Here is a 16535-nt window from a genome sequence, read left to right on the forward strand (position 1 = left end):
TCGAATTCTACATCTCCCTCAGGGTGAGATGTGAAAGTGCGATGTACTAAATTATTGACTGCATGATAATTCAAGAGAGAAATATATCTAGAGATAAAACAACCAAATGGGAATATCAAATAATGCCACATGGAAAAATCAAGGAACTTCATCACAAAAATCCTGCACATCCAATATTACTAAGTCTTGCTGATTAATTTGCAGTATTGCCTGCAATGGAGCTAGAGGAACCAAAGGGACAGTTTAGTTACCCCAGTGTCCCCAGAAAAGGTCTTTGACAGTCACTGAGGTAATTGGAGTATTTAGCTAATATGAAATAACTGGAGATTGTATATTACACGTAATGTAATTAATATGAATCCATATGATATATGACATACAGTTTTGTTGAATTCATCCGTGTCCCTGTGCTCATTTAGTGTGTTGAATGCAGCCGAGTGCAAATGGAGCATGGATTTAAAAAACAAAAACAAAACAAGAAACACTAAGGGGGACATTTTGAATGTGAGGGAACTGAGGGAGAGGGATAAGATTAGCTCAGAGTTTGTCCTTAGAGAGCGTCTGAGAGGAAGAAAACAAGCTGTGAGCTCTCCCTTCATCTTCCCCTTGTCCCCCATCAAAGCGTCTATGCTTTCATCTTCATCACACTCACCCTTCATCCCGTGGTCTCTCTTCGTCCTCTGCGTCCCTCTGTCTCTCTTTTAATAGTCAATCCATGAACACAAATACTGCTTTCTCAAAATCCCACCGCACAGATTTTAATAAAATCTTTGCTTGACTGCATACTTACATCCATTACATTTCCATTAATACCAGAGCCACAGATAATACTTCTAATGTGGCTGGCAGGTGAGTGCACAAAATGTGAAAACATAGTTTAATCAACAGATTCGAGATAGTTGAGTAAAATCACTTACTAGATGAGAGCTCCTGTGCTGATATTTAAAAAAATTAATTAAAATGATGTGTCATTCAATTAAAACACATTTGGATGAAAGTCAAAAAATGTATCAATAGATTCAAATCTTATTGGTAGTTGATACTTTTCAAGCAAAGAATCAATAAACACTACTGCAATACAACTTGCATGAGGATATACAATGGATTTATTACAAAAGCAAATTGCCATCAACAAGTTCTAACTTAATGTTGTAACATATTATTGTATAAAATGACAGACAAAACCCGAATTTTCTTAACTGTAGAGGGTTTAGATAAGTGGACTCTGTGTTGTTTGGGTGGAAGAATTTGTAAGCAGGCAGGACATTGCCAACAAGATGTCAGCAGGTATGGATGCAGGTCATTGAAGGCAAAGAAAGATGAGACTCTACAGAGTAACTCCGTAAACAAGCTGTCAAAGAGTGACTGTGAGACGCCCTTGACGCTCCACGCCCGCCTCTTTTAATGAAATTGTAAAACATTTTCAAGTTATTGCGTGTGAGCTGGGCCTGTCTGGAACATTTTCTATTCTTCAGTCTAATTTTTCTTCAGGGTTTCATCAGCTGGATTCTAATCATGTCTCAGCCCCCATTCACTTTGACGTACGTAGTGTAACAACCTCTCTTGACCTTTGTCTTTTCATCACACAAGATGAGCTTCATGAGTCACTGCTGGGTCTTCAAGTGGCAATGAAACCAAGAGGGAACAAGAAAAGGCTTATAACCAGCTTTTGTCTTGTATATCCTGACTTGTCACTAAATCATCATTTCTACCTTCTGACCTATTCAGCATGTCTCACGCTTATTCTCCTGCTGTCTATTCCTATTCCTGTGTTTGCCGAATAAAACATTATTACAAAACGAAACTGAACTGAACAATAGTGCACACATTTAAAAAAAAAAAAAAAAAAAAGCTCAAACCATCCACTCACTTATCTTAATTTCTAAACCCAATTTACTATCAAAGCTTTTGGTGACATCTTGTTCAGAGCATAAGACGAACCACACTGTGTTTGTCAAATGAAGACAGGAAGCTTTACGTGCAGATGATATATGCCAGACCTTGAACTGGGTATTATTTGTTTACTTTTGTCTCTGGATTCAGAATTTTTTGGCTCTGTCATGAGCATAGGAAAATTGATTGTGAACTATTTGCTCGTTGGGCTGTGTGCACATTGTTTGAGCCTAGTTAAAACAGTTCTTTAAAAACCATTGTGCAATAACTAAAACCAGACGGGAAATAAATCGTTCTGAAAAGTGAAGGCATAAAATCGTAGGAACAGAAAATAGCTGATGCATGGTCTCAACCAGTTGCTACATGTACTTGGACAAAAGCCCAAGAAATTTAGAAATGTACCAGGTACTTCACCCTGTGGTACTACTTGACATGTAATCACCACAATGTGATATTCAATTCTAAACTCCACTGGTAGATAATGGAGAGAGGTCAATGCAGGTGTAATATGCTACCTGAGCATCGTCTGTGTGAACCAGCTGAAGGAAAGCTGGACCTCATCGGCTGGAGCTGTGAGGACACAAAAGTGTGGATAAGTGTCTGAGCGCTGGAAGGGAAAGGAAAGAATAAATAATGTAGTAAAATGATCAGATCAATCGGGAGCAGCGACCGCTCCATCGGCAGCACAACAAACCCATCTGTGTGATCACATTGTGGAGAACACGACCAACTGACACAGCATCATTCGCAGTCTGGCTGCATTTGTTCATATGACTAATAATGTGCCAACAGGTGTGGATACAGTATACAATGGAACACAATGGGGAGCATATAAACACTAATAAAAATGCCAGCACACATTTAACATGACACTTGCGTCCATAAATCTGTTGCCACAGTGCATACTGACACACACACACACACACACACACACATTTTGCTTCTATATTAATAGAATTTTAATAGATTTATTCAAATATTTCTACATTTTGAGTAAGTATTTTGACTTTCCACACACACACAATTTTATGCTGGTAATACTGTTTGCCCTGTGGTGGATTTGCCTTTTTTGTGGCAAAGCAAAGCAGAAATTTTTGTGTCCATGTGTGTATGATTTTATTACCAGAAGGGACAGAAATGTTCAAATCAGGCTTCAATTAGAGTGAATGTTTGACTTTTTTTGTAAAGAAACAATTACAGTTGTAATAGCAGTATGATTTAAAGACATCCGGCTTAGATTCAGTATATTCTGCTTTTAATGGCTCATTACTAGTGATGGATACAATACTCACACTTGCTTTTTATATCATCAGGAAATCTATCATACTGTATTTCACCTGCTGCAGTGACTTGCTGGTGCTTCAGGAACCCCCCAGAACTGGTTTTAAGGAAAACTTGGCCCGTCAAAATAAATCTGTGCTCTCGATGGAGCACCACAATGTTGCTAAAACCTGTCTTTCCTTCACCACATTCAAATGTGAATTGAGAGAGCGAGAGAGCGAGGGAGAGAAAAGAGAGAGAGGATAATAGGTGTTGAAATGAAGTAACTGGAACTAATTCCTTCCGCAGCGACAAGCCTGCTTTACACGGCTTTGTATTATGACGGATGACACCACATTTCATTAATTCTGGGAAATTTGAATGTGTAACGCTCGCATTGCTGAGTGAATTGTGTGAGTAATTTCTGACGGTATGTGTGTGTATCTGTGCACACCTAATTTCATGCACTCATGAAGGTGTGGTAACATAATGTACATGCACAGGATAATGTGTATGCATAAAGACAGATTGCGTTGTCATTTGGCACCGCCAAAGAAAAAACTCAACATTACCCTTTAAATACATTCAAGGCACCAAGGATTGATGCAGGTGTTGCTCTTAGATTTTGCTTTTAGCTGCAGTCTACCTAATAAGATTTTCAGGTAGAGCTTAAATTTAGCTGCTGCTTTTGAGATCTTTTTCTAAATCCAGCAGCTGATGTAGTGTCATTAAACAGATATCAACTGATTTTCACCATCTCTTTGAATGTGGTTCAGCTGTTGACTTTGAGTCAGGCTGAAATTCTGCCATTTCTCACCATAATCTCTAAATATTCTATTAACTTTAATATTATTTTATCCTCCCAGTGTAATGACTGAAGCCGGGCATACACTGTGCGATTAAGACTTTGACAATGGCGTGAGCTGATTGTGGAGAATTTCAGGCCAGAAATAGAAAAGCAATGATTATTTTTCACAGAGGATGTCACCACAATCAAGAAAACAAGAATCTCACAAAAAAAATGTCACTTTGATTTATTGTCAGTGCGATTTAAATTGCATCTGTCAAGGCTCTAAGCCAATTCAACTACATTTCTAATAATTAATCTCTTTCTCTCTCTCTCTCTCTCTCCCACACACGCACCAATGCGCACGCACACACATACACACACACACCTTTAGGGTTTCATAGATTCTGTGAAACTGATGGTTTCTGCCTTTGGTGTGTTGGTGGAGGAAATCTCTGGGATGCTTTTTTCAGAAAAAGCAAAGTGTCTTTACCTAATTCACACTCACAAACACACACACACACACACTCACACACATACAGTACACACACGCACAAACACACACACACAGGCATGCTGAGACTGAAATGATTTATAGCCAGCCATGTCTAATGGATTGCTTTGGCACTTGAGAAATTATGAAAAGAAATTAATAAGCCTTTAGTGACCCTGCTGTCCATCTCTCTCTCTCTCTCTCTCTCTCTCTCTCTCTCTCTCTCTCTCTCTCTCTCTCTCTCTCTCTCTCTCTCTCTCTCTCTCTCTCTCTCTCTCTCTCTCTCTCTCTCTCTCTGTTCAGTGAAGGAGGGAGAGCTCATCTTTCATTCTGTGTTTATGACCTGATTTATTCTGTTTTTCAGTTATTTTGTTGTTGTGTGTGTTTTTTTTCATTTCATTTGTAGAGGACCGTGATGTTCTTTGGTAAATCTTAATAAACATTGTGTTTTCAAAATCAAATATCTCTCTCTCTCTCTCTCTCTCTCTCTCTCTCTCTCTCTCTCTCTCTCTCATGCACACACACGTATTTAGCTACGCTAATACACAGTGACCCAGGCACCTTGGCTGCTCAGTGTTTATGTAAATACAGTCTAAATGGGCTGCGCCTACCTGTCACAGATTTATCATCTCTAAATCACATTAGAATACCTGTTCATGTCATATAATTACTGTACCATGGTGACGTTTGGACCCAACCATTATCGCTATATTAATAACCAAATATCTGTTATCTAACATTCAGTGTTTACATGATGACTGATTGATGTATATAAAGAGTTAAGTAGAACTGAAATACTGGAAAGTATGATTTATGCAGCCAAATGAAAACGACAACACAGAAACAAAGATTACAAATGTCTTGACTAAATTAAGTGATTGAACAAACAGTAATTATTCTGTCTGCCTCAAAGTCCAACACACTCTACAGTGATGAAGGTAAACCAGTGAACGCCTCAGAGAAAGAAACAAGCAGCTTAGTTCTCCCTCAGTGATGATTTTGGAGAATAGCTGTTATTTCTCTCTCTCTTCTGGCTGACTTCACTCAGAGAAGAGAAAGCTCAGCCCAGCGGAGGAGCTCCGGTGTTACTGCTCCTCTCTTCCTCTGCTCCTGTGCGTTTCATTGTTTTCTTAACTGGTAGAGGGTGAAAAAGTATAATTTAGCAGAAATATCTGTCTTTATATCCAGTGCTGAGTATGACAAAACATATAAACCTGCTCCATGTCAAACAGGATTAAAGAAGGCAGTCTTTAAATTGGATTGGAATTAGGCTTTGTATTTTTGGCAAGTGTGTAGCTCAGACACGAGTGCTTGTTCTTGATGATTTTGTGGTTTCCTGTCCATGAGAGTAACGCTGGACGAAACCTGATAATGGTCCACGGGAAAATAGGTCCAAACTTCACATAGAGGTTGAGAAGTTTGCGCTTCTCATAACTCTGTCATGTTTATCTTTCTATAATTGTACATCTGTGTAATTCTGACTGTGGAAAAGTATTCAGTATAGTACAAAAATCCTCATCTTGCAAGTAACACAATTGAATTGAATTGAACTGAACTGCGAGACTGATTGAGAGAGTACAGGAGAGAGTGAGGTCAGTTAAACAAAGAGAAACCATGACAGATAAGTGAAAGAATGACAAAGACAGATAGAGAGAGTGAGTCAGTGAGGGAGACAAAGAGAGACGGAGGGAGGGTGAACAACATTGAGGGATTATTAGTGACTCTGTGCAGGGATTAGGGAGGATTGCTGAGGTCTGACACGCCAGAATGTTCGCTCTGGCTTAGTGTCACTTTTCTCTCCTCCACTTCCCCAGGTACACACCAGCTACCGCACCATATGAGTTCACCCCTGTCACATCACTTCACCTGCCGCTGATTCTCCCATAAATGCACACATGCCTCAGAGCTTGCCTCACTAAGCTCATAGGTACATGGAGGTGTTTAGTGGGTGGTGCGATTGGAGCACGAGACAATTTTGTATGGATTTTCCACCTTTGATGCTGCAGCAGAACAAATCCAATGTCTTTTTTCCAGCTGGCTGGAGATCATTAACACTGTATTCTTTCCAGATGAAGTGATAGCACCATATAACTTTGTAACACACACACACACACACAGACAGACACACAAACAAATTCACCCTTTACACACTGACACACTAAGCGAGCTTGCTGTTTGTAAAGAGAAAGTGATAGCCAAGTAAAGGTGTGTCGTGTAACTTTGACAAACACTCTACTAACCGCCTCCTCTTCCTCTGTCTCGCTCTCTCTCTCTCTCTCCTCCTCCCCTCCTGCAGATCTGAGTTGGACCTGGACTATGACAGCTATCAGGAGGACTACTATGACAGGTACTGTCAGAGAGCTACACATGGCAGCTCACACACCGTATTGCTTGTCTGTGTGTCACAGGAGGCTAAAAGGGATGAGGCTAAAGCAGGTTCTTCATCCCCGCTGTCTCCAGTAGTTTGGCTTCCCATCGCTGTCTGGCACGCAGCTGTCAGTCAGCCTGGTCTCTGCAGCCAGGAGCTCACTCGTCACACTCATCCACATGCAGACACATAAATGTGCGCACGTACACTCAGAAATATATATTTCCACATGTATAGACATTAAACACACTCGACTAAAGATGTGTCGTCCCATTTGAGGATACAGTGACAATTTCAAGATACTTTAATGTTCAGATCAGTGAAATATGACGGTAATGTGCAGATGTGTCATGTGTCTGTGCAGCTTCACTGCTCTTCACTGCCTCCTCCACTAGACCTAGAACCCCCATTCTTCTGCTCAGTCATTTGGTGTTTTGATTATAACGACCATGAGTGGTGTCTAACACCAAATCTGCCACACTGCTCTAATGGGGTGAGATTAAGGGTCCTGTCAAGGTCAAAGCATATGATTCAGATCCTTTTCATACTCATCGTATCTTGATACATTTGTTCATTACGATTACCGTATTTACCGTATTTCAAATATTTGTGCTTTTACATTGAAGCTAATAACCTGTATATTACCAAATGTACAAGATGAGACAGTATTGGTACATACTGATATTATAGATGTGTTGACCGTGAAGGAAAACTTAGGTCATTTGCACACTTTGCACACCAAACTAAGAGCAAACTAACAGCTCCAGTTTCTGCCTAACTAATATACGCTGCTTTTATATCCTGGTGACTTTAAGTTAAATATAAGGCATGAGAAACAACAACTACAGGACTAGAATAACAAAAGAAGTTCCTCTAATGACCTTTCTCTTTTGATTGACTACATTTTAACTCAATTTCATGCATTTATAACAGACAACTAAAGCTGTTGTTTTTTTAAGTCTGTGAAAAATCAAAGTAAATTGAAAATGAATTTAAAACAACACGGTCTCTGTTGTAAAAAGGCCTGTTTACAAGCCGGTGTCACTTCAGGTTAAGTTTTTAGTAAACATGCAGTTGCAACAAGCTGCCAGAACAGACTGACAACAATCACACATTAGGGTTGTACTGGGTCATGCCGCTGCGTACACTGTGTGGGACTCAGTGTCTTTGAGGTGTGTTAGAAAATGCACAGAATAGATCGGTGTGCAGTGTACACTTGAGTGCAGTGGTTACACGGACAGGGTCGTTAGACTGAGCTCTGTATTATTGGTCCTCCACTGAAATTGCTCAGGGACTTTCCTGCATCCCCCAGGCCTCACTCATAAACACTCTACTCAGCACATCTGAATAAAAGCAGGCAGTCACATTGTACACACACACACAAACACAATACACACCTTGTTCCGTCGCCTCTCTCGTACATATCGATGCTCTAAGTATTAACTGTCATCTTTTTTCATTTGCTTTGCTTTACACTTTTCTGTATTTGCTCAGGGGGAAAACTCACTACTGATTTTTAATTTCTTTTTAACACAGTGCATGATTTCCCATTTTGTTGGCTAGCACTGCTGACAGTTGTGTGTGTGTGTGTGTGTGTGTGTGTGTGTGTGTGTGTGTGTGTGTGTGTGTGTGTGTGTGTGTGTGTGTGTGTGTGTGTGTGTGTGTGTGTGTGTGTGTGTGTGTGTGTGAGAGAGTGAGCACATGAGTTTGCCTCTGGGTGAGGTGGAGGCTGTGTGTGCATTTGTTTTTGTGTTTGTTGTTTGTGCACAACGGTGCGTGGGAAAGAGGAAAAAAAATGTCCGCTGTCCTCTTGTACAAACACGGGAGAAAAGTGTCTTTCAACACAGAGATAACAGCTCGGGTTTACAAAGCTGCTTTTGGTGTGGGGTCTAATCCGTAGAGACAAACACTCACACACTTTTCTGTAATCCTCACTCGTCTACAGCCTCTCATTGTCCTAGCTTCCATTCTCTGAGATGACACTTCAAAGCCGGTATAACCACACATTGTCTAGCTGCCCCCTGCAAACTGCTCTAAAGTACTTTTAACTCCCATAAGTATTGGGTCTCTGCGTCTCCCCACATGGACAATGCTCAAAGCCTCTAATCTTACACACTTATGGTGGCCTAATACACTTCATCCTTATGTGACACTGCAATACCTGTGTGTACTTGTGTTGTCTGTGGGTGTGTCGAGAACCCGTCCTGTGCAGAAATCTCTGTAGAGAGGCTTCACAGAAAAATAACAGAAGAGAAAACAGCAGAGAGAAGCTCTCAGTGAGCCGGGCTGCCTCTGACTGACTGGCTAACAGCTCAATCTGTAAATCTACATTACTGTCCAAGTCAAAGTCCTTGCAGCTGACAGCTTCCCTCCCTGTTGCTGGCTTGTGATATACAGCAGAGCAGGGCTTTTTTTAACCTACTCCTGGCTTTGCAAACCCCACTGAGGTTGTGCTCGGATTGTCCTTCATCCAGATTTATCCAGATTGTGACTATAGATCCAGTTGGCTTGTTGTTACCACAGAGAGTCTGAATCCGTGGTCAGATTTGTAAGTCTCTTAGTCATTTTTTTCTTCAATCTGTGGTGGCTACAAGTCCACAGAAACCTTAGGAAGAATTATTTATAGATTTGGTTTGCCCTAGGTCCTACCCTCTCTGTAGCTTTGCCCCGTAAAGATTGGTTTGTTTTGATCCTGTACTTGTGTTTCACCTGGTCACTGGGTCAGTGAATCACAACACTGTCTGTATTTCTATTGAAACAAACACACACACACACACCCACACGCACACGCATGTGCACTCACACACACACACACACACACACACACACACACACACACAGATTCATTTCTGTGACCACTAGAGTTTGACTGTGATACACCTCCTGTCGCCAGCGCTGTTAGCATGGCGGGGAGCTATTGATTGGCCCTGACAGAACCAATTACATTCAGTGACAGATAGAAACATGGAGCTGTCCACAGGGACGAGGCACTGCCAGCACACAAGAGAGGGAGAGACAGAGATAGAAAGTAAAAGACAAATGAACAAAGAATATAAACATCCATATGAACAGATATGGACATTAATATACTGAAATGAATATATATATATATATATATATACCAATCACTAACTATACCAATCAATAACTATATATATACTTAATTTCAGCTCCTAACCTGTAGCACCTGTAGCCTTGTTTTAGCTCGGTGTTGTTGAATTTTTAGATATTAGTGCCACTGTTTAGATATTAACCCACAGTTTTACTTAAAGAAATGCCTTTTCTTTTTTTTCATTTTAACAAAGTAAACAACAAATACAAGCATCGATACAAGACAATTGTCACAGTGAAATAGTCTAAAATTCACATGAACTATCCAATATCCCTTTTGTCCTATAAGTAAACAAGGCTCCTAATCTGACCAGACATTTGTGAAAGCTCTGTATCGATCTGGTTGAAGAGTTAAGTGATCTTTTGAGAATTGCCACCTGGAGATGGCTTTAAAGACCTTGGACTTTGCCTTCTCACCCAGAACAGAAGCTGAGGACAGCTCACACTATCTCTGCTGTCTGCCCACTTCACTTTGCTAACCAAATTGCTTCTAGCTCCTTGTGAGGATTGGGCTGCATAAAAGCACAGGTCACCTACACATTCAGTGGAAACACAACTAGCTGCATTAACACTGATTGATAAAGATGATTTGTTTTATTTCCAGGGTGTATGACTACCAGCGTGTGCCGGCATCCCTGTCTCCGTTGTCCCTGGGACCCAGCGTGGCCAAGCGACCCCGTTCCTCTTCCTACTCCTCCAGGCACAGACGCAGTCGAGACAGAACCCACTCCAAAAGCTCCAGAGCCCACTCCACCAGTTCAACCACAGCCAAGTGTGAGTAATACGACCGGACCGCAAGTGAGATGTGACTGAAGTAAGGCTGCTTGAAGCTCCTTTCATTCGAGGTCTCAGAGTAAGGATGCGTCAGACGCTGCAGCTTCACACTGTTTGTCTGAAAGTCTTGAATGGAATGGTCAGTCTCTCTGCATTTTTTACTTAAATGCTTATTACATTTAAAATGTCTGATAGAAAGCAGCCCTGCAGCGTTTCATACACAGGAAGTTACTGGCTCAGTTGATCCTTTGCTTCTCATCCTTTCAGTACAAAGTAATCAAAGTTCCAATATGCTCTGTGTAGTCTTCACACACAGTTTCTAGGTCAGTGGTTCTCAAACTTTCTCTGGCATGCCCCCCTTCAGAGGGGCGAAAAAATGTTCACCCCTTCCACCACCACCACCACCCCACAATTTTTGTCAATCATCAACAACAATGCGGAAGCAAAGAATAAAAAGTTCAAGTTGAATTTCAGTGAAATTCCAGTCCTATTACTTTCTATTCTATTTTCTATTCAATGTAATATACTCTAAACTGGGGTCTGTAGCCAGGAGACGTGTCTCAACAAACTCTCTCTCCCCCCCTCTCTCTTTTTGCAGTGGGCATGGAGGAGTTGCAGGTGATTAAAAAGGAGCTGACTCTGATAAAGACACAGATCGATGGGCTGCTCGACAGTCTTGAAAGGATGGACACACACAGGAACGACCACAAAGGTGAGACGCTCATTCAGGCAGACGGTGGAGGCGGGTGGCTGTGAAACTGGGTGATAGCGAATCTATTCGTGCATCAAAAACATTTTAAGGTGGACTCTAGTGGTATGCCACTTTCAGATTCCTGCTTGATTAGCTGCACCAGTCACAACCCCAATCAAAATGATTCAGGGCCTGTGCTGCAGGGAGAATGCTGGGTGGTAATGCGCTGCTGCACCAGCCACTGGTCCCTCCTGTTATACCTGACAATTCAATTATTTTCCTCAAGTCAGGATTTTTTTTTTATGTCGGCTCAATGGGAAAAATAAGTGTGGCTGCATCTAGATTTATGGTTGTTAGCAAATTATGGAACATGCTGAACCAAGTGTTTGGTTGAAGTGACTGACCGATGAAGCTTCAGGAAACACAAATATCAGGGAGCGAGACTGGCGGCAGCGCTGTGTGCTCGGTTGGAAGAGCTGCTGCTGCCCTCGTGTGGACATCTGAAAACAATTCAGTAACGCTCAGTTCAGAGAATGGATGAATCAATGCTGTGTTATCCTTCTTTAGGAAATTGCTTTTACTGCAATCTTAATTAAAGTAATCATAAATCAAACAACACAATTAACAACACTCGTTTTGTGCCGTGCACCTTCCTCTAAGCTCTATGCCCTCAGTTGCCTACACTAAATAAACAAAGTGCTTTAACCTTGAAACTAAAGGTCATCACAAAAGCATTGTGCTGAATGAACAAATCAACAGTATGTGACAACTGTGGCTTCTGCAGTTTAGCCGCTGTGGGTGAACACAGACAGAAAAGTGCATGAGCATGTGTGTGTTCTCCCATCTACTTTGAATGACCTTGGACGATTGATAGCCCTCATCTTCGTATTAATTTATCTCCAGCTCGACTTGATTCCCCCGTCCCTCACTATGTAGCCCTGCTGTCTCTCCTCTCCTCCCCCGTGTTATACTTCCTCGTCTGTCTTTCATCCTGTCACTCCCACTCATGTTTTCTGTCATCTGGTACAATGTCACAGACTCTTTTGTCTTTGAGCCACATTTTCTTCACATACATGTCCAATCCAAAACAGGACCTAACAACCAAACCACACTGTTTTCATCAAAATTCTGTGTGTTGACGTCTGTGTTGTAGGGTCTCCCCTGAGAGAGGACAGTCCAGCTGGCTCCCCGTATGCTCTGTCTGCCAGCAGCCCCGAGCACTCCCTCTCCTCCCTCTCTCCACCCAGCTCCCGCCATCGAATCCACAGGGAGAGCCCTGGCCTGAGGGAGCCCGATGATGACCACCACACGGTAAATGCGTCGTAAGATTAGGTGTACCTTTTTATGAATTACTGCAAAATACATTGGCCAGGGAGAGCCCTCATTGCTCTATTGCCCTTGCAGCATGACACCAATTTCCAGTGATATTATTGAGATGCATGACAAATGTCAAAAATGGTGCAAAAACTGTTTTTGTTAAAAGAGGTGGTTCTTCTTCTGTCTGGGCCCTTTTTGTAGATAGAAATTTATAAATTGTTCCTAAAGTTAAAACAATAACAAATAAGAAAAACTCCCACAGAAGCTTAAACGTATCCAGAGACCAGATTTGAATTTTAAATTGATTAGCCATGTTTGATTTCAAGAAAAAAGTGTTCTTTACACAGACAAGACAACCAGATGTCTTAGCCATGTGACACAAGCGGACATGAAGTAACTACTGAGAAATCAGTTTATACTTTACATAATGAAATTCTACTTTGTCATTCTGAGCTTGCAATTTAATGAAATGTCTCTCTGTATTTTTCCCCCTCACTGTCCTGTCTCATTGTTTGTCTGTCTGTCAAAGATGAGCAACCACAGCTCCGACCCTGAGGAGGAAATATGAGGGCGGAAACTCAGAAGACGTAGGATACGTGGATTAAGTGCCAAACGCTGAGGAAGAGAGCAACAAGAGAACAACAACCACCAAGTCATATCAGAGGCTTCGTTCCCCAAATGGGTGTACATATCAGATAACACAATACATTTAACTGTATATAACAGCAGCTTGGTTTCCATGACTGTACTTTAAAGTAAAACAAAAACATTGACGCAGATGACTCACGCATATATGTGGATCTAATCGACAGGAATGGATGATAGCCTGAGAGAGTGAGTCGTGATTCAATCTAGAAAGTAATAATAAAGAATGGATGAAAGCAGGTTAATTTAACCTGTTCTTCTGCATGAGTGGGTTTGCACAAACACCAATATTCCAGTATTAATTCCAATTAGAAAATACAGTTCTCTAATTAAACATTACATAACCAGCTTATCAGTTAGTATTCTTGAATTCAGACCGCACATGAAGAATGACACTATGCAGTAATAATCTATGTGTAGTTATGGTGATATAAACTTTCTGCTGCTTCAACAGTTTCTCCCAAAAAAAGAAACAACTAAGGAAAATATTTCAAATGAAAATGAAAGCATTTACTTTCTCTTTAAAAGTTATTATTTTATTTTAAGTTTTTATTCATCTTTAATGAGATAATGCACAAATAATATAAAAGCAGTAATACTAATGAATCATGAGCTATTATAAACCATGTAAACAGTTAAGTTTAATATTATTGTCAATTTTAATATAAGGGTAAAACTGGAATATTGTGTGCATGTAGGGTAAATGTAAAAATCCACTTTGTGGATCTCAAAGTATTTTGACTTGTGAAAGCAAACAACATGTGTGCTCAAATTTGATCTCTGGAGAAGTTGACAGTCAACTGTCAGATTTTCTTCATTGTATCACATCATTCAGAGAGAAAAAGAGTTTGATTTTTTGTGCTTGTAAGTTTCAGTAAGCTACTTCTCTGTGTGTACTTCTGAAAGAAATGTTATACAGATGTATTAGAGGATTGTTGCAATTCTCTTCCCATATGTATTTGGCACTTACATGCAAAGCCCAGGTCAGTGTGTAACATTGTGTATTATTGTAAAACCTTACTGTAATTGTTCAGCTGTCTGATTTTAGTGTTGCTTTAGGATTTATCTTCTCCTTTTTTTAAACAATGATGTTATCATAATTCTTATAGTGTTACATGTTTTTGTTTGCGATGTTAAGATAAGCCAAGTGGAAATACTCATTGTCACAGTAGTAAAAGTATTTTCATATTGACTATACGCAGTTTACTGTGGTGTGCTTTTATTCTGAAAGACCAGAAACAGACAGAGGAAATAATGAAAAAGAAATTGATTGGAAATTATGTGAAAATGGGAAATCATAAAACCAGCACTGCACATTACTCACACTGGACCACATATGCAGATTAACTAAAGTTCTCAACTTATATATGGAGAAAATCAAATGTATCATGCAGTAATTGAACTGGGCAGTACATAGGAGACCTCATGAGATGAGATGAGAGATGAGATTCAACTTTATTGTCATTACACATATACAAGTACAGAGTAACGAAATGAGGTTTGGCATCTCACCAGAAGTGCAATAAGCAGATAGTGCAAGAGTCTGTGCTATGTACAAAAGTAATTACAGAATTTACAGATAGGATTAATGGGATGCTATAAATATAAATAAATACTATAAATATAAGTATAAGTGTATTCTACAGATTATAATATACAGATTAAGGTGCAGTGAACATGCTATGCTAGGTAACAGATAATATACAGAATATACAGAATATGGACAAATGTACAGGTCGATAACTTATTGAGGTGATATGAACATACTATACAGATTTAGTTGCAGTGGACAATAATACAGGTGGATGAGAGATGTGTGTGTGTGTGACCAGGAGGAGTGGTGGGGGGATGATGGGTGTGAGGAGATATGCAGGGGCAGGGGGGTCAGCGGGGGGCAGAGTTCGGAAGGGAGACAGAGTTCAGAGTTCGGGGGGCAGAGTTCAATAGAGAAACAGCTCTGGGGAAAAAGCTGTTCTTCAGTCTGCTGGTTCTGGTCCGAAGGCTTCTGTAGCGCCTACCAGAGGGCAAGAGGACAAACAGTTCGTGGGCAGGGTGGGAGGGGTCTTTAAGGATGCTGCGGGCTCGACGCAGACAGCGTTTCCTCTGGACGTCCTCAATGGCGGGAAGTGGACACCTTGTGATGCGCTGGGCAGTTTTTACCACCCGCTGTATCGCCTTACGGTCTGCGACAGAGCAGTTTCCGTACCAGACTGTGACACAGCTGGTCAGGATGCTCTCGATCACACAGCGGTAGAAGTTAGTCAGTACAGCTGAAGACAGGTGGTGTCTCTTCAGTGTCCTCAGGAAAAATAGGCGTTGGTGGGCCTTCTTAACCAGACTGGAGGTGTTAGTGGACCAGGAGAGGTCCTCTGTGATGTGGGTCCCCAGGAACTTGAAGCTGGAGACACGTTCAACAGCTATCCCGTTGATGTGAATGGGATTGTGCGTGCTTCCTCTTTTTCTCCTGAAGTCCACGATGAGCTCCTTCGTCTTGCTGGTGTTGAGGAGCAGGTTATTGTCAGCACACCAAGCGGCCAGATGCTGTACCTCATAATGGTGAATATCACATTGCTTGCTTTGAGAGACAGTGGATTATTAGATCCAGTTATACCTCTTTGAACACCTCTTTCCCTCAGTGCTGGGGTTAGTTTCGGCAAAGTTCTGACCTACTGGAGATTGTTCACAGGTGAGAATTTCTTTGAGTACTAAAATCTGGAGATGTGATTTTTGTGCAGAGTTTAAATGCAAAGAGATTTGGAGTTGGAAGAAGAAATGCGACATAATATTAAGCCTTAAATTTATTACCTAACAGGAAAAATATTTGATAAATTTGAAACTGTTACGTTCTTATTTTCAGAATACACAGCAGGATGCAGGCAAATTAGAAAGTAATTAAAGTAACGGAAATTAATTAAAGTAACTAAAGCAGGGGTCACTAATAGGCCGACCGTGGTCCGGATCAGGACCCAGACCCACTACTGATAGATTATTGAGAATTAGAAAATATTGACGGGGCTATTTCATTTTACTGGTGGAGCGTTACCTGTCACTACACTGGATAGGTTTCACCTTCTCCAGGGCTGAAGTGCCGCCTCGCTTAGTTTTTTCAGTTTTCTCCACCAATGTTTTGTGTTCTGAAATTGTTCAGATGCACATTTTTGCAACTAAAGTAACGAAAAGTAATGAAAAGTAACGA

General features: G+C 40.9%; 1 protein-coding gene across 1 annotated transcript in view; it reads left to right on the plus strand.

Annotated features, from left to right (window-relative positions):
- Positions 1 to 14536, plus strand: part of LOC118302373 (heterogeneous nuclear ribonucleoprotein C) — a 33957-nt gene extending 19421 nt beyond the window's left edge. The window contains exons 3-7 of the mRNA XM_035628442.2: positions 6730 to 6780; positions 10517 to 10686; positions 11285 to 11398; positions 12531 to 12688; positions 13224 to 14536. Of these exons, the coding sequence (XP_035484335.1) occupies positions 6730 to 6780; positions 10517 to 10686; positions 11285 to 11398; positions 12531 to 12688; positions 13224 to 13262 (532 nt within the window). The 3' untranslated portion in view covers positions 13263 to 14536. The remainder of the gene's footprint in view (positions 1 to 6729; positions 6781 to 10516; positions 10687 to 11284; positions 11399 to 12530; positions 12689 to 13223) is intronic.
- The last annotated feature ends 1999 nt before the right edge of the window (positions 14537 to 16535 follow it).

The sequence above is a fragment of the Scophthalmus maximus genome, chromosome 4, assembly GCF_022379125.1.
Source record: "Scophthalmus maximus strain ysfricsl-2021 chromosome 4, ASM2237912v1, whole genome shotgun sequence".
In the NCBI taxonomy this organism is placed as follows: Eukaryota; Metazoa; Chordata; class Actinopteri; order Pleuronectiformes; family Scophthalmidae; genus Scophthalmus; species Scophthalmus maximus.